At 32.3% G+C, this 23,688-nt stretch overlaps 1 protein-coding gene across 1 annotated transcript; it reads right to left on the reverse strand.

Annotated features, from left to right (window-relative positions):
- Positions 1–3,573: 3,573 nt before the first annotated feature.
- LOC108192315 (serine/threonine-protein kinase CDG1) lies at positions 3,574–12,708 on the reverse strand. Its single transcript, XM_064092953.1, has 10 exons — positions 12,438–12,708; positions 11,864–12,000; positions 10,234–10,331; positions 9,042–9,397; positions 7,024–7,473; positions 6,651–6,811; positions 5,825–5,898; positions 5,568–5,715; positions 4,537–4,686; positions 3,574–3,847 (listed from the first exon to the last, which is right to left on the reverse strand). Exons 1-10 carry the CDS (start codon positions 12,613–12,615, stop codon positions 3,770–3,772), a joined length of 1,830 nt encoding a protein of 609 aa, XP_063949023.1. The 5' UTR covers positions 12,616–12,708; the 3' UTR covers positions 3,574–3,769.
- Between the last annotated feature and the right edge of the window lie 10,980 nt (positions 12,709–23,688).

The raw sequence follows: 23,688 nt of genomic DNA on the forward strand, positions 1-23,688 counted from the left end.
CAGGGGGAGCCACCAACTAAGGGGGAGCAACTTGCTCTAGTCCCAACATCTAAAGCTCCTCCAGCTTCAAAGAAAAGACAACCACTAAGAAGAAAGCAAAAATTGTCACAGTCAAAAGCATAAACCGTCAAGGTGAGCCATCTGCTGTTAATGAGTTTAGACCTTGTCTAATTGATCCTTCATCTCCAAGAAAGCCACATGATAAGAACAAGCTAGCTGAAGATTTTCCTATGCCAAAACCAGACAAATCTAAGTTGCTTGGTCTTGCCATTCATATGGGTAAATTTGGGAAGAAATGGGATGAAACTGAGGAAGAAAAGAAAGAAAGGGAGAAGGCTGAAAAAGAGAGAGTTGAGCAAGAGGCAAAGGACATTACAGAAGGAAAGCCTATAAAGCCAAATCTAACTGTTGGCAAATTAGATCAAGACTCAGTGTGGAGATCTGAATTTGCTTACATCACAAGGAATAATGAAACTATCTGTGTACCTCCTGGACACCCCTTGTATGCTAAGGCCAAAGAAGAACAAAAAAAATTCCAAGGGCCTTCTGCAAATGAAGATGCACAAATTGAGAAGTTTGCTGCTCATCTCCTATAAGAACTTGATGAGGAGTTGGGTGATTTGGCTGATGATGAGTCCAACATTGCTATTCAGCAACAGATTCTGGATGAAGCCAAGAAGAATCTGGAGAAGAAAAGCTAGAAAGAAGTCTAGGGCTGGTGTGAAGAAAAATGTATCAAATCTGACTGTGATGTATGAAGAAGAAACAGTCAAGTCTCCAAGACAGGATCCACCTCCTACTTCTACTGTTCAACCAAAAACAATCATCAATCCAGAAGAACTCAAAGAAGAACCAGTAGAGTTTGACATCTCATCCATGAACTTTCCAAAAATCTTTGTAACTAAAGAGGATGAGCTGGAAGATTCTCTGAGGCCAAAGAAAAGCAAAACGGTAAGCAAGGCCAAACATATGCTTGGTCATATCAAAAAGAAAGGAGGAAATCCTAAAAGGTATGATCCAGTTGGACCTGTTCAGGTCAAGTCTCCCTCAAGAGAAGTGGTGGTTCCTCCTGTGCGAGAGATTGTCAAGGTCCCTAAATCTACTTATGCTTATGCATTTCATATCAGTGAACAGCCTCCAATTGAGCTGTATCTGAATGAATTGTTAAGTTTAAAGGCCTTGACAAGGACTAAGAAACTTCTAGAAAGGTTGGAATTCCACTACTCCTCTCAAACAAGAATTACATGGCCACTAGAGAGGATCTTGGATCAAGATTACAATGATTTGAAGACTATGTATTTGAAGTTAGACAACAGGACCTCATATTCACAAGGAGTCAAGAGTGAAATTCTCAAAAGGATTGAAGATATAAGAAAGAAATGGAAGGAACCTTCTGATCTCCTGATTTTCAGTGATAATCAAGGCATTAAGAGATTCTTCAGATTGAAGGATCATGCTAGAAATGCAGATGTAGACATCTTGAGGGCTATGCAGAAAAAGCTCAATTCCAAGATCACAGAAGAGGCCAAATTCATTGAAGATCTAGAGAGGGAGATAAACAAGAAACTGGCCGACAAAAGAAAAAGAAATCATGAACATCTGCTCAGTCTAGAGGAGCAAAAATCCAATCATTGTAAAACTTTTATCTTTCAGTTATTAAAATTTCCTTCTCAATACAAAGATATCTGTTTTCTCTTTTATGTGTTTTGTAATCATCAAGCACCTAAAATTTATATCTGAAATTTCTACAGATATAAATAGGGGGAGATTGTTAGGAATATGTGATGCTTGATGATACAAAATGTTTCTGTTCTTACTTAGAATAAATTTGCATGTAGCTGATCAATTGATAGCATGCTAAGGCAGTATCGATTGATCAGATAAACCCATCAACGGATGATGAGGTACTGTAACAAAGATGGAGTATCTTAGCAATTGATTTAATGTTATGTATACTTCTAGATTAGCAGTTGATCTATCAATGGATGTTTAGATAGGGTGACATAATTGTAAATATGTGAAGTCATGTAATCTATCCAAGTGAAGTGAAGATCGATCGCTGTTTTTGAAGTATCAATGGCTAATTTAAGGGAGCTTATCAATCGCTGCATCAACACCATCAATCGATAATTCAAGGAAGACTGTCAATCGCTCATTTGGAACAACTTATCAATTAATAGTTCAAGGACATTATCAATCGATAATATTAGCAATTGACAATCAGCAATTGACAGCTACAAGTCAAGTAAAAGACAAAGAGCACATGGGTTGATGTGACAGATGTTGTACCAGCTTTGGAAGCTAAACCAAAAGTAGTTTAGTCAAATATTAAGAACCTGGAAGCCTACCATTTCTGGCAAAGCAACAAGAATTTCAAGCCGCCAAATGCTGTATCAAGTCCAAGAAATTCAATATTTTGTATTAGCTAGGAATTGAGTAGGAAAATACTTTTACAGACTAGTTTTGTTTGTAGTAGTATATATTCACTTTGTAATTTACATTTCAAAGTATCCAAACACCAAGAACTGAAGAGCAAAGCACTAGAGAAAGTTAGCAAGAAATTGTAAGCTTCTGCTCTTCATTCTTCTGTAAGCAGCCAAGTATTTTTACTTGGAAGGTTCTTAATATAAAAATCTCTCAGGTGGATCAAACAATCCACCTGAAATTTTTAAGATCCTTGTTCTTTAAATTTCTGTTTTAGTTTACATGTTCTCTTGTAGTTTGAATATAATCTGTTGTGCAAGAATTTATTGAAAATTTTGTAGATTGTATTCAACCCCCCCTTCTACAATCTAACTTATTGTTTGCATTGTCTAAATAACACACACACACACACACACACACTAGCATGTAACTCTTGCGATGCTCAATTTTTTTTTATAATAACTAATAAGTTGTTATATTTATTTTGATATGTTGTTGTTTAGACTCGGATCTTAATGTTTTAGTAGCATGTAACTGACGCAAAAAGCGACTGTTAAGCGTCCGCGTCTTATTGACCAATGCAAAAAACAAACTTAAGGTGTCGGTTATTTAAAGTGCCGATGCAATAGATCAAGGAAATCCATTTTATGCGTCGGATAACAAATGAACCGACGCTATAAACAGTAAAACAGACGCTAAAGAGCCATTGCAAAAAGCATTGTTTGTACTAGTGCTTGGACTTGAAGACATTAGAGTTAAGAAGATTTGTTGACTCTCATTACACACACACACACTAGCATGTAACTCTTGCGATGCTCAAATTTTTTTAATAATAACTACTAAGTTGTTATATTTATTTTAATATGTTGTTGTTTAGACTCGGATATTAAAGTTGTAGTAACATCCTAATGAAATTTAATAAATATAGAATATTCAATTTAACGATTCTCATCAATCTGATTGAAATGATCCACCGATTATATTACACAATACTACTGGATTACAAATCAACAACCAAAATTTTTGCATTTTGAGTTTTAATAATACAGTATAGATTTTATTATATCTCAGGAAGTGAAAACAATGATTTCCACTTTCCGGAGTTGCTCCTGGCTCTAGATCTGTGAATCGGACAAAAGTCACAAAATATTTGTCAAACTTTAATTCTTGTTTTGTATTATTCTTATGTGATAATACATGGTTATATATGTATATATACATATAGCAACTCAGACTCGACACTAGAAATGAAAACAAAACTGAAAATGAAGCCCATGTATTTAGGTTCATCTGTGAACACTATGCGCTCTAGTTTAAGAGCAGCGTGTAATCTACTAAATATCTATTATCTAGAGAAACGAGGCATGAACTGCTCCACCAAGCTATGAAGATGGTCATCATCTGCCTCCAGTAGTCGTACAACCTGCATTTATAAATCATGATCATGCTCGAAACTCAAATGATAAACAATAGTAAAAAAATAAACAGTAGAAGAAATAATTTGTAGATGTGTCTCCAAACATTTGGCATGATTGAAGCAAAAGTGTTGTGCTGCACATTGACATGAAACAGATATCTAGCTTTGATAATTAAGAAGATAGTAAGTGTTCATCATCAGTTTAGATTTTATCTATCTTTTGATGGTTGAATAAACAGCAAATGCACAGAAACATATTTGGTGATAAGCACTTGCGAATAATTAATTTTATAAAACATAAATAACAATCCATTTAGCTATTTATTGCGATCGTAAATTTAGCATTTAAGAAAGAAAATGGTAACAAAATTGCCCTATAAACCACTTTTGTTGGCCACAATTATGGAAAATTAAACAATATATTGCAAATCATGTTTGTCTACATCGGCTTCTCTTCTACACAAAAGACCTGGTTTCATGTACGATTTCTTTTCAACAATAACAATGGCCTCCTAGTTGCACCATATTATTTGCTTAACCAACATGAAATAAACAATAAACTAATCCCGACAAAGCCAATATTGGCTTTATAGGACATCGGTCACAGATTAACAGGAGAGATGTTCCTTGCCAAATAAGATCAAACATGTGATAAATATTTTAAAGTAAAGAAGGAAGGGTATATAAGCACAAACCTCTGCCATTGATGGACGCATCTCAGGGTCATTCTTCAAACACAAGTATGCTGCTCTGGCCATATGGTACAATTCACATGTGTCATACGATTCTCCCAAACGAGGATCAATTAGCTCGTGTAATGCAAGACTCTCAATTATTGGTTCTGCCTGCATAAATATAGCATATATTACGAGTCATGGCAATAAAAATAAGAGTCAGGTTGCAATTTGGTAGTCATAGTTTGCACCGAGTTTCAAAATGGTAGCTATAGTTTCAATTTCCAAATCGGTGACCAAAGTTTTGGTGAGTTTCTAAATGGTGGCTACACTTTATAATTTACAAAACGGTGACTTGACTTTTTATCAAATTTCAAGAAGATAGCCGTGTTTTATTAATTTAATAAATATTAAAATTAAATAAAATTACAATATCATAAGGGTATAAAGAAAATTAATAAATTGCAAAAAAGTAATGTTGATGTCATGTACACACATAAATTTTTGTCTATATACAAAAACATTATTCAATCTAAACAGTGTTTCTTGAAAATATTATTCAGATAAAATTTGAACCATCTTATTAAATGGACTTTGAAATGTTTGATTTAAATTATATTATTACCATTAAAGCGAACTTGACTTGAATACGAACTTGATAACCTTTTGACTTTAAAAAAATTATGTTTATAAAAAATTTATAAATTATTAAATTAATACTTTTACATATAGTATTATTGGAATTTAATTTGTTAAATTACAAAAAATATTACCACCCTTTTACAACTCGGCATAAATCATGGCTATCAATTTGTAAATCATAAAGTGCAAAAACTTTGGTCAACGATTTGCATATTTGGAATTATAGCCACCATTTTGAAACTCGGTGCAAAATATGGCCACCAAATTGTACCAGCTCTAAAACAAATTACAGAACGCTTCTCGTTTCTTGAAAAGGTTTGTTAAAAAGGACCAAAGTGTTATATATAATATTTAAAGTAAAGCAAATGAGTATCCATATAATATGAGTCGTAGAAGCTAGAAGAACAAACCCATTGTCGTAGGGACAATCGATGATGCTCTGCATTTGATTCAACCACCTTGCGTCCAGATATCAGTTGTACTAGAACAATGCCAAAAGAATACACATCACTTCTTACAGACACAATACCATTCTCTACATACTCAGGCGCAAGATATCTGCATAAAAGAACTCAGTCGAGACAAGTTAAAGTGGATATATAAACCATAATTGGTAATATGTATACGAGAGAAATTCGTATATGTCTCATTATAGAAACCAGTTTACCCTAAAGTGCCAAGGATTCTGGTATGGATAGGACTATCATTTTGCTTCCACTTTGCAAGACCAAAATCACCTAACTGGATGAAGAAAAAAAATTACATAAGAAATGATGCACAAATGAAATCGAAAATGCAAATGGGACAATTGTGAGTGTAAAAGACATATAATGCTTCATTTACGAATAAGAAGAGAAGTGTTTCATAAATATCAAATCATTACTTGGACAAAAGTTACATGCAGGACTACTAAATGTTAGCCCGCATCTTATCCACCAATTTATTTCCAATCCAACAATATTAATTATTAGCATTTATCACATAAAATACTTAACAAATGGAAATTTAGTCCAATCAATACAAACATTATAAATACACACTAAATGTATCTCATACATATTGGGTTGGTAAGTACTAACAATTTTTATTATAATTCAAGCATCTTTTTTATTTTGTCATCACTTTATAGTCATAGATATTCTTTTCTGTCATATACATTATGATGGATTCTAACCCAATATCTGCAACACTAATCTATTTATGATTTGGCATAAATTTATGAAAGTATGGTATAGTTAAGTGAACAAGGATCTAACTGGGAACATTTTAAATTTTATCAAGCAAGTGTGTGTATCTGGCATATTACCAATCATGAGCTTCCAATCTAATGATGTAATTTTTTTCAAGATTAATACAAGTGGCTTACTAACAACCTAGTTGAATCAAACTAATCTAATCCAAAACCAAAAGTGCAACAAGTAACAAATATGTGCCACATCAGATGGTAGATAATCAAAAAGTACGACAATTAAGAATACGGTATCTAAAATTACCATGGGGACAAAGTCATGTGTAAGTAATATATTACTAGGCCGCAGGTCCCTATGAATAATAGGACTACCGCGACATTCTTCATGTAAAAAGCGCAATCCTTTTGCAGTTCCAATGGCTATTGAACGTCTTTGCTTCCAGTTAAGAAAATTTTCTGATTGATCTGAAATAATTGCCCAGTGCCCCAGAAAATACATGTATAAATTCAAAAGAAGTAATAAAGTTAAAAAAATGAGCAAGACAAATAAGAAAACCCAGAAAATATTTATACGAGTATTGTGAAGGTTGAGAGTTATTAACTTGTGATTATTGATTCAGAAAGCACTTGTGAAATTATCTAGTACTTATTGAAGTTGTGTAGGTGAAGTTACTTGCCAAATAGATGCCACTCGAGAGATTTATTGCAGATGTACTCATAGACCAATATATTAACGTTTTCCTTGCAGCAATAACCCAGTAGCATCACAATGTTCTTATGACGTGCAAAGCTTAGAACATAAACTTCAGAACTGAATTCTTGAAATCCTTGCGTACTCGTTTCTTTCCTCATCTTAGCAGCAATCAGTTGCCCATCTTCGAGCTCACCCTTATATACATGACCATATCCTCCTTCACCTAACAAATTCTCTTTGGAAAATTTATCAGTTGCGAGCTGTATCTCGGAATAGCTGAATCTCATGGATTCCTTGATATACAACTCAGTTTTGATCTTACAAGTAGCGCAAAGAAGAGGAGCATCAGAGGATCTACTACGCGTAAAATGTTTTTTCTGTTTCTGAATAAGAGGAGTTGAAGCATGCATGCTTTCTCCTCTAGATTGCCTACCTGTAAAAAATATGGCATTACTATGAAAGGAGGAAAGATTGGATGCCTGGTGTTTAATTGGGTTATTGGAGATGGTACATTAAGTAAATGGAAAGGGCATTAGAAGATATGACCTTTTACTTGTATGTGAATGACAAGCACGTATAAAGCTGTAAGGACAATAACAACTAAATTTATTATAATCAAAAGTCAGCCACTGTAAAACTCAAAGTAAAGTAAAAATCCTATGTGTTTCTAACATAGTGTTCAGTGTTAGTTAGACTATGAAGTATTGGGCCTGTTGGCCATTGTACTCGTTTTAGACCCTTGGACATACACTCAAACACGACACCTATTGCATCATTTGATTTAAATTTAGACATTTTGACCAACTGAAAGACCATAAATGAGATAAAACTGGGTTGCAGGAAGAAGACGCTGCCAACATGGTGTTAATGTGAAGGTGTATATAAATAACAGAAGTCTAATATAATTGATAGAGACGAGCTGCCGCCATGATAATGATGTAACAACACTTCCCCTAGTAGTTAAACAAATTTCTATGAGAAGTAATTTAATGCATCTAGGGAGATGGAAAGGATATAATAACATTCACTATCAGCATGTAACATAAAACTCTTTTAAACAAATGATTATTCTTTATTCAGAATATTGTTGACATAGATAGAATAACTTGGACATTTATTTAAAATATTTAAATGCCATCCAAATAGTAAAACATATTGATATACACTCTTAAATTATTAAATTGTGCAATAATATGGTAACTACGTCAAATCTACCAAGAGAATTGAGTTATCATGTTCAGCACTAGAAGATGGCAATATGCATCATATACTATAATACTATCTATAGTAAGACAAAATGCATTATATACTATCTAGAATAAGCATGATATGTATTTAAAAAAATACTTTATCTGTACTTAATCGATTCAAGCTTATAGTAAATATGGATTTGACAAGGTTACAAATCATTAGATTGGCACATTGACTTCATGCCATCCTGTGTATTAAGTTGATCACCTTATGTGTTAACCTATTTGGGAGATATTTACTTTCAGGGCTTAATGAGGAAATTTACATGAACTTTCGAAAGATATTCTGATGTTAATATAGCAAAAGTTAAGCAATCATACCATATATTATAACAATATTGAACCCCCAAGGGAAGTATTATATAAGTAATACATGGACTCAATATTTGGTCTAAACGCTATTTCCACAATATATATACTGAAATTTACATTGGACGTGTATAATTTCATTAGCTAGAGTTTTTGTAGCTCCGTCTTAAGCTAATATATATTCATCTTTAGCATAGCTGTGATTAGTTTTAAGATGACAAACTTATATAAAGTAATTCCAAAAAAATATTTTTTCGAGAAAGAATGTTTATCGAATTATTTAGATGCAAGCTAATCATGATTAACACAAGCTAACCAACTCAGAATCCATTAAATACATACATATATAATTTTCATTTTATAGGAGGGAAAAACTAAGTCATCAAACAATGATTACAATAACATGCATATAAATGTTGTTTTCCATGTAACAGTTACTGACCTGATCTTTGCTGCATAGGTGTAGAGACATAAACATAATTGGAAGGAAAAATATGCTCTAGTCCTCTGTAGGAAGAAGAAGACGACGAGTTGCTCTGAAGAAGTTCAGAGCTCTCCGAAGAAGTGATGGATGCAATATAGCTTGTGAAAGAGATGACAGATTGTTGACTGTGCTCATATTCCAGATCAGATGACAATGGAACTGATTTAGACATAGAATAGACCACTTCATGTTCTATATTGTCTTTGTCAACAGCAGTATAAGATCTCAGAACCTCTACAGTTAAATTATCCAAAACTATTGCAACCTTGCAAGGTATATGTTTGAGATAAAACTGTAAATCTCGTTTTAAGTGCCTGCCAATATCGTCAGCTTTTATTACGCCAGGTATATATTAAAGAGATGGAATGTAAATTACACCATACAAGTTTTTGTGTTATTGCTAATGTATATACACAATTCGTTAAGAAAAAAAAAATACAGAAGATTACAAGAAGGAAAATGGTAAGAGACAAAGAAGTGTGCAAAAACACAAGTTGCGTCCACAGTTAAATGATCATGTATTAATTTGATAAATACCTCTGATTTCAATCATCACTATGATGAACTTATATATCCCGACATCTAAGATTGCCAAGTTTTTCTTTCACTAATAATATTTTCCTTTGTTATCATGGTGGAGACTAGAGAAAAAAAAACTTAACATGTCTTATTTTTTTGAGATTCCAACAGTAAACATGCACATCAATTTAAGTGTGTCGGATCTTATACAGTTATACCGAAGATAAATAATGCTTCCGTTGTGTTTCAGTCCTCTTTTGGCACTTACATAGTAGTTATGATCCAAATTTAAAATGTCTGAGATTATATTATATATTGTGTGATCTTCTAATAAATGAAGGTAAATATGCTTCTAATGGTATCAAAGTTCATTTACTATCACAAAACTCATACAAATTACTTACTATGTACTAATCCTAAAAAAGAGCTCATATTATGTAAGTAATAGATTGAACAATGTATAGGTTATAACTTTCAAGAATAGGGTAAATGCTTATGGAAGCCGGGGCATTAACAACCTCCAGGAAAATTTTTTTAACATAAACCTTACCATAAATGACATGAAAATATGACAAATAATTAAAGTGAAGTGATTATTTTGTTATCTAAAGCCAGAACTTAATAGACCTACCTGTCAAGTACAATCCAAGTTGCATTAGCCATTTTAGCCTCTTGTAGAACAACTCTCCTAGTTGGAGTTCCTGCAACAATCTTGACTTCAAAGTCAACCTAGAAAGTTAGATAACTGTCAAAGTCCCGAAATTGCGAATTAAAAACTACTATAACAAGCAATATGTAATAGTTTGAAATGAAACTGATATAGCAATTAGAACTTCCGGAGAAAGGTATTCAGATACATATTACCCTTGTATGGCATTTCTTGCTTATGCAAAAACCTGTTAGTAACACCATACTGATCAAGCAATCAGAACAATGTTACATGGACATTTCTTGCTTATCCTACATGCACATTTGACTGTGGTTTTTGACATGTATATTTACTTGTCAGGGATCATACTAAACTTGTTCAAAAATGTATTTCACTTCCTTTATTGTTGGTAAAGCGTATAGTTTAGTTAATGATTGTTTAAATGGAACATAATAAGAGAGACAATTGCATGACTAAAATATCTAAAATAAGAAGAAACCCTATAACCTAATCATGTGGTCTGGGAGCATATAGTATATCTCAAAAGATATGTTCATTAGGATCAGAGATCCAAGGGAGAATAAACACATTAATATGAACATCGATATCATGTTTGAAGATCTAAATGCAAAGTTATTGATGTTTCAAAATAAACCCTTTCTGCTCCAAATTTTGGGATACGATTGAAAGAGGCGATTATAAGGAAAGAAATAAAATATCCACATAAGTATCCCAGAGTAACCATATGATGGTGATGCCAATTATCGATATACTTGGAGTTAGTAATAGCATTAGAGCAATGATTATACTTATTTATTTTTTTAATATTATATGTACCTCAAATTCTAATGAAGCATAAAGAGAGAGAGATATCATTGACTTTGGGGTAATGTTTACAAATTCATTAATTTAAAAAGGTCAACAAGTATGTCATGATAATGTACATTATTTATAACATTTATAACCTGATCATTATCTAAACTCTAATATTAAAGATGTTGATGATGAAGATTCTCCAGTATTAGCTTCTATATAAAGATTATCAGAAAAGTTATATTAACAACAAGAACAAAATTAGGGTTTATTAAAAGATTGGTAACATTTTTGGGTTGTCTGCTTTATTAGAGAGCCATTAGATAAATGAAAAGACGTAAATACCCTCAAAAATTTAAAAGAATTAACTAGCATAGACGGAATTGCACATTTCATAACGACTTTCAAAGTTTGCTATTTCAATTGATTGTTTTTAAACTCTTACATTAAAAGTGGTGTTCACGACCAAGATACATGTACACAAACACTTTATTCTTATTACTTGTTAACTTTTGAAAAAACAAAAGAGGTAATAAAGTATGGGTTGATTTCTGAGATAGAGAGCTTAGAGAAACTAACGTGATAATTTACATACAATAAACTATAAAAAAGAGAGGACAGAAAGAGTGACGGAGGAGAGAATGTAGACAAAAAGTACACAACCATGCTTCAAATATTTCTAAAAGTGTATGCAAGCACTAATGTAAAAAGCAATTTAATTGGTAAAAGGAAGTTGCTGCAATTAAGTTATAGCCCTAATATGATTAGAAACTCAAGACCAAACTATAATGAGCATTACCCCTTCATCTTTGCAATCCAAAGCACTCTCGAGAAGCATGCTGACATGCAAATCAACCCTCTTTGAAACTTCCTCTTCTACTAGATGAAGATTTGATTTAGTAAAAGCCTCGGGAGAAGCTTGTATTTGATAACCAACTGCCGAAAAGTAAAAGAAAAAACTGGTAACTAACAAGTTGAGGAAGAGCGTTGTGGTTATTTAAAGCCAGACTTTGTTTACACTTTTTTTTAATTACTCCACACACATTTTAAGGTACATGTAAAATATAATTTTATTTGAAATTCTTTCTTGTTTTTATAAAAATTTAGATAATAAATATTTATTCAGAAGAAAAAAAAATTCAATATAATTTATCAAACTATATTTTATGAGAGTATTAAAATACATGCCGAACCCTTATTTTCCAATGTAAACAATTGAGATTTGAGGGAAATACGAGGTGTCAATATCTAACACAAGTTACACAACCCACATATATAATTTAAGTAGACAAAGCCAAAAATGACAAAACTAAGCAACGCAAAAGGATTAAACGGAAGCAAAAATTGATTGAAACGCAAAAGCAAACACTTACAAGGATGCAAAATCTTATGCAGAACACCAACAACAAGGACAGTATCTCCTCCATGTATCATATCACGGTGCAATCGAATGCCATTAATAGTATTCTTAAACTCATTATCACTCCTTTCTTTATGTGCGTCGAATGCAAAAATAATACGACAAGGCATGAGAGAATTATTATCTTCCATGCTCAAGTGAGATAGAGCTGTAGAAACAGATAGCACTTAAATATTGGGGTTGATTGTAACCAGTTATAAATATTTTTGATTGTGTTCTGTCCATGAGGTGTTGTTTATAAGGGAGATGATTCATAGGAAATGTAAGGATATTACTGGGCATATGCCAAAACAAATTGGCGGGAGTGTTTGCAAAAGACAAACCACTGATTCTTGTTTGGTTAACGAACATCCTACAAAATATTCTCTATCCTTCCCAAACAGGGGAAGTCTGGTTCTTTAGCCCGAACAAGCTTATCGCGCATTCTAAATTTATAAAAATTTAAATTTTGTTTAATAAAAAGTTAATATTTAAATATTTATAAAAAAAATTAAAATTTTGATTAAAATTTTGAAACAAATTTATGAAATAATATTTTATATGCATTTTGAAATATGTGTCAGAGAAACGCAGTAAACGATAAGAAAATAACTAATTAGAGGGATGGAAGATGGATGGAGTACTTTGGGCATACCCAAAATTAATTAATTGCGTTAATTATCTATTGTTAAGTTATTCATTTTAGTTATTAGTATAACTAAAAAATTATACCCGACCTCATTAAAGTATAATTATTGTTTAAAGAGAAAGGAAATTGGCAAAGATGGATAGAGCAACTCCAAGAGTTGCTTCACCGGCTCCCTACAAAAATGATTATAACATACACTCTTAACCCATATTATAACATACACTCTTAACTCATTTCGCATAGAATGAACAGGATGATTCCAACAGCTCTCCTGAACATCTTCTCTATCCATTTATGATCAGTTTTTTATTTGCGACAAAAGAGAGGAAATATCAGAGTGCAGGAAAATGATGGGTAGGTTTTGGAGGGAAATTAACAAATATTAATATAAAATTGGTCTAGGAGTCAATATGCGCTCCTCTGTGTTGAAGAGGCACTTGCAGGCAGTTGCAGCTCCTAGATTTTTAAGAGCGAATGAAGAGCCTATTGGAGTCAAGTTTTTCATCAAATTCACTACAATATAACTTAAGAGGCAGTATAAGGAGTATTTTGTTGTTGCTCTAAGACTTTAAAACTAGATATGAGAAACACTATTGACTCAGTTAAAAGGAATTTTCTTAAAGCAAATCTCGAGGAAAATGGACTTTTCAAAGTGGCGGGTACATCTGGTTTTATAATGTGCGATCACGGTCTCGTACTTGATTTGAGAAAGTAACGTAAAGATAAAATTTCTTCTACGTATGATCGGGGCCGTTTGGGTGAGCTTAAAATAAGTGCTTCTTTCTTAAAATAAATAAGTGGAGTAGAAGTTAGAAACAAGATAAGACTTATAAGTGATTAAAGTGTTTGGGAAATAAGTAGAAGCCTTGAGACAAAAGCTAGCATTCCTAACTTTTTTTAAGTGCTTCTTGACTTCTTACATAAACAGTACGAATAAGTGCTTCTAACTTATAAGTCGAGAAATCCGGCTTAAAAGGGAGGGCAAAACACTCACGATAAGTTTTCTTCATTTCTAGTTTCTTTTCAGTCTCTAATTTAAATCTTGTTTTTGATCTTCTTATTTTGTATGGTTATTTGGCACTATATGTTCTTCTTAATCATATATAACTGCCCATTGTTGTGTATTTTGCTCATTAGTTTCACTAAAATTGGATTTACCGGGATCGAATGACTAAGCATAAAATTGCAGGTGGTTTGGGTTTTAGACACACGTCATAAACTTCAATATCGCAATGCTTGGCAAGCAAGGTCGGAGGTTTGTTCTTAATCCAAACAATTTGGTCACGAGACTATACAATGCTCAAGTATTTTGTAGATTCTGACTTTATTCATTCCACATTGGGTCACAACCCAAACAATTATTAACTAATGGTGTTCGATGGAGGATGGGAAGTGGTAAGAGTATTCGACATCCTTAGTTAATGGCAGAAGACAGCCCCGTATATTAAATCGAGCTCCCAGGCCATAGAGAATAAAACAATGAGTTCTTTGCTCTGCATTGATGTAAAATAATGAGATGTTGATGTGATCAAAGATATTTATTTTACACTATCTCCTCAGACACTACTGCACTAACTGCTCTCATACTTGGAAAGTAATCGTCTTTGTTTTCTAGATATTTTTTGCTGCTCGTATTCATTTTTCTACATTTGCAATTAATTGCAATTTATTTTGCAAATAAATATTATTTTTGAATTTTTTTTAAAAATCGCATTCTTGTCGCTTTGATAGCAGTTGCAGATATGATGCATATGCAACCAGCGTATTTTTATAAATATTTTTGGAACATAGTATTTTTACAATTTTGTTTTAAAAAATGGCAATTTTATTATCAAAATTGTTTTAAACTTGGTTATTTATGGGAAAAAATCCTATTCTTAAGGATATTTTATGATCAAATTTCTAATAGCTTTTCCAGAATATTTTCAAAAATAAAAAGACCTTTTTCTAAAAACCGCTTTTTTAGAGCTACTTTAGCTAAAATGACAATATTTTTTTGTCAATTGTTTAACAAAAAATTGATATCACTATTTGTAATAACAACAGTAGACGGACGTAGCTCATAGACCAATTTGGCTGAACTTATAACTTATGGTTAACGTGACTTATGTGATAAGTTAGAAATTTAAAACGTGTGTTTGATTAATTTTAACTTATTAATGATTGAAAGATTATTAAAAATATAAAAACAAAAAAAAGATGATTTATGGTTAACTTATGACTCAGGTGTAAAAAAAAGTTCAAAAAAATTAAATCACCGAGAAAAGTAACTCATACTAACTTCTCACTTATTTTTAACATAAAGCCATTTTTAGCTTATTATACAAACATACATTTTTCAATTTAAAATTGAATGCAGCTATAAGTCTCACCTTGAGCCCGTTTGGCTGAGCTTATAGCTTATGACTTACTGTGATTTATAACTTAACATGACTTATCTGATAAGTTTGACAAATTAAATGTTTGTTTAGGTAATTTTAACTTATGAATGACTTATGAGTTATAAAAAATATAATATTAAAAATAAAAGTTAGTTATGAGTAAATTATAATTTAGAAGTAATTTTTATCAAAAAGAAAGTTCAAAAAAATCTAGCCACTAAAGAAAGTATGTCAAACTAACTTATAATTTTAAGTTAGTTTTCTTACTTAAATCTCACTTTAAATTGACTTCTAACTTATTATACAAAGCGAATATTGGCTTAAAGTCCGGGCTTTAAATCTAGACAAACATCTCAAAAGCCGACGCAAAAACGCTCTATATATCCTCTAAAATGATGCTTCAGATTATTATATAAAACTAGGGAAAAAAACGCACTCCGCGCAAGTGAAGAATGTATTCCTATTAATATTTGCATTAACACAAAGGTATGACAGAATAGTGTGTTTCCACATTCTCACAGTGTAAATACATAAAGAAATAAATAAACCAAGGTTAATATTGGGTTAATTATCTAGTTGGTCACTGAAGTGGGCTTAATGTATCAAGTTGGTCACTGAACTCAAAACGGTATCAAGATGATCACTGAAATGGCCATAAATATCAAACAAGTAGCTTGAAATATGAGTTCAAGCAGTAAAAATATTATTTATTAAGTTTTACATATTATTTTTGAATGTTACCAAAACCAAGTAAAAGGTTATGACTTCTAATATTTATGATAATATATTTAGATTTTATCAAGTTTTTTATTATTTATTTTTAATTAAAACAAAGAAATAACTATATAATAAAATATAAATAATAAATAAACTTGATTAAATATAAATATATTATTTTAAATACTAGAAGTCATAACGTTTTAGTTGGTTGTGGTAACATTTAAAAATAATGTGTAAAACTTTATAAATAATATTTTTACTGCTTGAACTCATATTTCAAGGTACTTGTTTGATATTTATGGCGACTTTAGTGACCATCTTGATACCGTTTTGAGTTCAGTGACCAACTTGATACATTAAGCCCACTTCAGTGACCAACTTGATAATTAACCCGGTTAATATTGTAGCAACAAAATACATAAAGAAATAAATATATAATAATTTTTTCTTGCTATACATAAAATATATATATCCTAATACACAATTGCAGAAGCAATACATCTAGAGTAATAGGTCAACGAAAAGAATACAATTTATATTCACTGATCATCTAGACTTTATAGTCCTGACTATACAAGTGTAACTTCGGAACTCTCTTCCTGCCTCGTCCTAAGTCTAGAGTGTGGAGCAAGATGAAACTGTTAGCTAAAACATCATTAGCTAAAAAAAATTTGAGCCTGCAAAGATTTTTCTTCTTGTGGATAATAGCTAAAACCATTAGCTATATTCAGAATATTATTTTAAATGTTAATTATAAATAAACAATAAATTAATTTATTTAATTTTTATTCTATATTATTGAAAACAATATAATATATTTAATAAATAATGATTAATTATAATATTTAACATTTTTATATTATTATATTATATTTTTTTAAAAATTAGACTGACAATAAAATAACATTTTCACATAAGAGTACATAACAGTATTATTTATAAAAAACATAAATAATACATCTATACTTGCAATAATAATAACAGCACCTTAAATATTTCAATTTAAATATTGTAAAAATGATTTAAGGTAGAATGCTATATGGTATAAATAAAAAAAAAAATTTAGAAGGGCAAGAATCAAATTTAAAGTGAAAGATTTTAGGCTAATTATCTTTTGATAATTATCTTTTGATAAAAGGGGTTTGGGAGAATCAAAAATAAAAAGTTAACTATTATTTTATTTAATACAAGTGAAAATAAAAATATAATTAATAAAAACATATATACCGATACTATTATAATAATAAAAAATTGAAAAAACTAATTAAAAAAAATTATGTATGTTATGTAAAACATTTGCTAATTTTCTTTGTTAAAAATTCCAAATATTTTTACACTTAACAATACATAAAATTAAGTTATAAAATTAAAAAGTTATATAGATATATATAAAAGAATTATAATATTATAATACATATATAATATAATATAGACACCTAGGTTTGAATAGAGTGAAATCTTTTTTGAGTTAAATTTTAAAAGAAAATGACGTGGATATCATATATGACACTCATTGCGTGTTGATTTCTCGGCATCTAAAAATATTGCTATCTAAAAATATTGCTAACATGTTTCTGCGTTGGAGTGTTTTTTTTTACATATTAAATATATGAGTTGACATGTAGATTTTAAAAGTAACAGATGACCTGCGAGATGCTCAAATTGTTCATATCCCGACTTCCAAAAAAGGAAAGCTTAACAAAACAGTAATACAGCCCTGACTGCAGGATCTATATGAAATACATCATTCAAAGAGCCTGGTTACAGGTCCAAAATTGCTACACACAATATGTAACAAACAAATTGCTACCTAGCACAGACTACAACTACAAGTAAAAGATTTAAAGGAAGAAGAAAATAAGAACATATCAGTCAGGGGTCAACAAAGAAGCATTCTCTACACATATACACTAATTATAAAGGAAAAATATTGGGTTTGCCATTCAGCCTATCTCAAGAATGCCCCTTGGCGAGAGTGTACATTTATAAATCCTCAAGTATCACTGTCATATTTGGATGTAGAGTCATTAAGCCGAGAATTGGCATCACCTCAATAAATTATTCTCATATAAAATAATCAGGTGGTGGCTTTCTGGCAGGAGCTCCTCTTGATTCCTGCATTTCAATTCACTGCCATATAATCATAATTAAACACAAGCTTCGTATGTTTTCTTATTCATTAGAAATATATATAATTCACCAATTGGAGATTTCAGAAATATTAAATTCTAGTTAATCAAGTCCTACAATGTCATCGAGATTCGAGGGAGGCCACCAAGAGGAACAAAAGCAACCTTCTGAACTATGATTTTTAAAGGATGTATGACAAAATAAAATATGTGCATTCAAGAACCTGCAAGACCTCAAATACACTAAAATACCAAACAGCAATAACAACAGTGAAAATGCAGCTTCATAATTTTGCTTCTCATTACATAATGGTTGAAATTTGCATAATATATAATACACCAGGGACGTTATCATGCCATGATACAATCTAAACTTTTTAATCATCACCAGCTACTAATACCTGAAGAAATCGCACATACTCTCTCACACAGTAGTTATAGTACTGTGTGAAAATCCATGAGTTTAAACATGATTACAGATTCAACTAATCCGTTAAAAGCACATTCCCTGCCTCCAAAAGGCATGGCTATGACATTGCTCATCAAACTGACACAAGCTATGCTAGCTAGAAATGAAACCGCAGAACACATAAAACAGTAGAACAACCCTTAATGTTCTTTCACAAACCTGTGGTGCTGCTTTAAAAACATGTAATTTCTTATTAAGATTCTCATCGAGCTGAAGAATGGCGGCTACATTACCACATATGCAACACATTTAAGCATGAAAAAAGATGTTGATTCTCAGATAACTTTGAAGAATAATATGGATCAGCTGCTAATGTTACCTATAGCAGTAGATAAGTAAAATGGAGGGGGGGGGAGTAATACACTGAATACCTTCATCACGATCCATTCCATTTGTAAATTCTGCTGCGAGAATGGATTCTGATCACCTAAAAGCCTGGAATTGAAATAAAGAAGCAAACAAAATGAGATCGTGTTCTTCCACAAACCTGTGGTGCTGCTTCAAAAACACGGAATTTCTTATTAAGATTCTCATCGAACTGAAAAATGGCGGCTACATTACCACATCTGCAACACATTTCATCTAAGGATTGAAGATCCCATTCTGTCGAAGACCATGAGTTTGATCCTTTCGAATATTAACATCTTGTATGGTTGGCAAAAGAAGCAAGAATATAAGATAAATAGAAAATATACTTAGTAGGAAATGGCTTTTCCTACACAAATTTTATTGCTATAGGCCTAGTTATACATTGGTTTCTCCAACTTTCCACTTAAATCTACACAAATTCTTTTTCTTTAGGCCTAGTTATACATTGGTTTTTCCGACTTTCCACTTAAATCACATCTGACCACCTCCCAAAACCAAACAACAATAGTCAGAATGGAGCTCAAGACTTTGTGAAGAAACTTGACATAGCTCCTGTACCCAACATTACTATTTAATTTACTGGCCTAAGCTTATACAAGTATAAAATAGAGACAATCACCATAAACAACACAATTGACCCAACTCATAAAAAGAATTCAGAAATGAACAAACAAACACCAATTAAAAGGAAAAGTAATAATTACAAGAATCTGACTATCCGAGCATACCCATTTAAGTAAATAAAAATACCTGCCACAATAACAGGATAATCATCATTCTTGGACTCAACCTGGTTAAAACTCCCAGAAACTAAGCCCTTTTGTACTGTTTTGCAAAGAGAACATGCCATTTGAACCACTTTTACAGCCACATCCCTGAAATTAAGCCCTTATTTCTTCTTCTCTTTTCAACGAAAAAAATGATCAAAATCCTAAAAATAATAAACATAATTGACCCAAATAATGAGGGGCCAGAGTCTAACCTCGAAAGAATGGCACTGACAGGATCGGAGGAGTGGAAGTCAGTGAACGCCATTGAAATTACTTGATTAACGTAATCATTGTGGGAGCAATATCGGAAGCGAATTCACAGCTTTTAGGATCATAATTGTTTCTATTCGGAAAAGATCTGGCTGTGATGTGTTAAAAAATATTACCTTTTAAATCGCAAGCGCACGATCACCGTTTTAATATTTAAGATTCGTCCACAGAGATTAAAATTATTTTTCGCTAATCCTTAATTCTTAACCTAGGCGAATTAGAACAATAGATTTGTGAAAAGTTTTAATAAGACTAATTAATGAAAAAGGAAAAATTGATTACTAACTTAAAATTGCTAATTAAACCAAAAACTATTTAACTAAACTTAAGCAAAGTTTTCGTCGTGAAATTGTTTTAAAACGAAGCTGACCAGAATACATAATACAGAGACCAAAGTATTACAAAAATAGGTTAACTAACTTAATTAACCAACAGATCCATACACAAATCCATACAAAACGACAGAATTCAACAGAAGCTATCACCAAAATTTTGATTTGAAACAAAGCCAAAACAACTGACTATTAACCCAGGACACAAAAACTAATCAAGCTTATAACTCGGCAAATTGACATACTAACAGCCACGCAAACTAACTCAACAAACCAACCCAGAACAAAACTATATCGGAAAAAATCTAACTCAGCCACTGTTACAAACTAACGAGCTAGTAAAAGAGTAATCGAAACTCGGCGAAAACGGTGGTGACTCGATGAGAACAGAGGTGACTCGGCTAGACCCAAAACTGAAAACTCGGCAAAATGAACTCAGCGAATACTACAAAATCAGACGAAATTAACGAAACAAAAGCACTGAACTCGAAAACAGACTCATCAGCTACGACTCAAAACCAACGCAGCAGTAAATCGGACAAACTAACAAGGCTCGGAAACGTAACTCGGTGAAACTACAAACTCGAAACAGAACACAACTAGCTGTAACTCGGAGGACGAAAGCAGAACATTCAAAACCGAACACACGCAAATCAGTAATTGACACGACTCGGAGAAACAACCTCAAAAACGCAGCAACAAAAACTCAACTATAAGCAGGGAACGAAAGGAAATTAACAGCTAAACTCGACACTACAAAGACAAGATTCGGTGACTCTAACAGCTACAAACCCAGCAACTAATTCGCAAGAGAAACAGAACGCAGAACTCAGTTACAGAACTCGGTGAAATCAACGCAGACTCAGACTCAGTGGACTCGGCGAATGGGCGAAACAACCCTACAACAAACAACCCAACTATCTAACTCAGTAAAGCAGCTTCGAAACTTTACAAAATACAAAGAAAAACTCAGCAACTACTTACACCTATCGACTACACAACCACAGACTACAGCCAAGCAGCAAACCGAAGCACAGCCAAATGACACAACAAAACGCAGGGAAAGCTCGGACACAACTCGGCCATGGCAGACTCGGACGACGTGACTAGTAAACGAAAGAACTCGGTTAAAGAACAACTGGGTTTGTTTTTAAACTAAAAGCAGGGGAGATGGCTTTTAAAAGAAAACGAAATTGAAAACAGGGGAAAGGAAGGTGGGGTGTTCTTTTTACATTATAAAATAACTACCAAACTAGTGTGTAATTAGATCTAACGAAAATGGCTGCTGAAACTTTAATATTGAAAAGTGAAACTGCCGAATTACAAGGTTAAAATCTGGAAATATAAAGGTTAAGCCCCCACACAAATCATCTTTTGTGCTAGAGCTTAGATTTCTTACAAAAATTAAATCTACATGTAAAGAGAGCTACAACTAATTAATGGCTCCTTCCAATCTACAAACAATTTTGAACTTTGTAGTTAGAGGAAGATTTCATAGCCAAAAGAAACATTAAGAGCAAGAATGTAAGAACAAATAAGAAATCTTGCATTAAAATATTAAAATGTGTTTACAAAAGGATGAGAGAGCATACAAATTAAAGCTAGATCTAGACTAGAAAAAGGAGGCTACTAAAAAGAGAAAATCCTAGGTTAAAAAGATGATTACAAGTAAAGGGGGTGGGGGTATTTATAGCTAGAAATGTAGGGTTTAGGGGTAGGGTGGCTAAATCTAATCCATCCATGTGTGATATGTGTTGGGTAGATCATAGCCCTCCATGTGCCCCCTTACTTGCCAACTCTTTTTGATTTTCTTCTTTTCTTTTCCCTTTTCTTCTTTTTCTTGCATTTTCTCTTCTTTCTTTATTTATCTATAATTTCCTGAAATAAAATAAATAAGCGATTAATACTACGAAAATAAACAAAAAATAAGCACTTAAATATGCAAAAATATGGACTAATCAAACTTCCCCATACCTATCTTTTGCTCGTCCTCGAGTAAAAATCAAAAGAAAAGAAAATAAACTAAGAAAACTAGATGCGATTGCTAGGCGCCCTTTCGTAGGCGTGACGGGTGATTTTAGGTTCACCAACCCGTTAAACTCGTAGACGATCTCTACAAGAGGAGTTTTGTCTCCTAAGGGTTTACAGAAGATATACCCATAAAATCTTCGAGACATTCTAGCAAGTGTCTACTCGACTCTACTCTAATTTCGCCGGTGTTAACAAAAAGCGTTTTTAAAGAAAATACGACTCAAAGACTCTTTTACTAATAATCAAGATACAGTTGTCCCTAATCTACTTGAATCGACACAAAAATTTACTAGAAATCCAAGGAGTGTAAGTAATTTAAGGCCTTTGATGGATCCTAATTGTCTAAGAACACTTTCTCTTTTTCAACCAATTTTGAACTGACCCAATCTCTATCGAAACAAATATCTAGCCAAACTTCACAAACTCTTATTCTTCCCTTTTTTTTTCTTTTTTTTTTTGCATTGACTTTATTTTGTCCGTTTTCTTAGGCAAACAGTGTTACCCATGTAGCGAGCTTTGGGTCAGTGACTCCCAAACCAAACGGTCTTAGGGCACTAGGTTTTGAAATCCCCCGACGAACTTAATAACTCGAGTAACAGAGGCCACAAAACGAGACTAGCCAATCTACTTTTGCCCATTTATCTAAAGATTTTATCTATAAAGAACAATGGGTATTGAAGTAGTTATTCCTTTTTCTTTTTCTATCTCTTTTTTTCTATTTTTTATTCGCAAAGGTTCGATTCGACATTGTTTCAACATGTGGGTTCTCTCTCAGGTATCGAATAATATCACTAGACAATCTCTCCATCAAAGGTCTTGTGCAAATGTGTGTGCCATCTTGGAATTACAAGTACAAATCGGTAGATACAAGTTTCAAAAAGACAACCTTACTCAACTACGTTCAAATTATCTAAAAGACACTACATATATATACTTTTCGAAAATATGCTAAACACCAACTACTCCTAAAGTTCGAGTGAGGGAAAGACAACTTAGCTAAAAGAATCTCTATTTTTGGATTTTCTAATTTTTTCATTTTTTAGGGATTTTCATTTTTTAAGAATTACACTAAAGCCCTCCCCATACCTAAATCATGCATTGTCCT

Source organism: Daucus carota, chromosome 5 (assembly GCF_001625215.2).
Source record: "Daucus carota subsp. sativus chromosome 5, DH1 v3.0, whole genome shotgun sequence".
Classification (NCBI taxonomy): Eukaryota; Viridiplantae; Streptophyta; class Magnoliopsida; order Apiales; family Apiaceae; genus Daucus; species Daucus carota.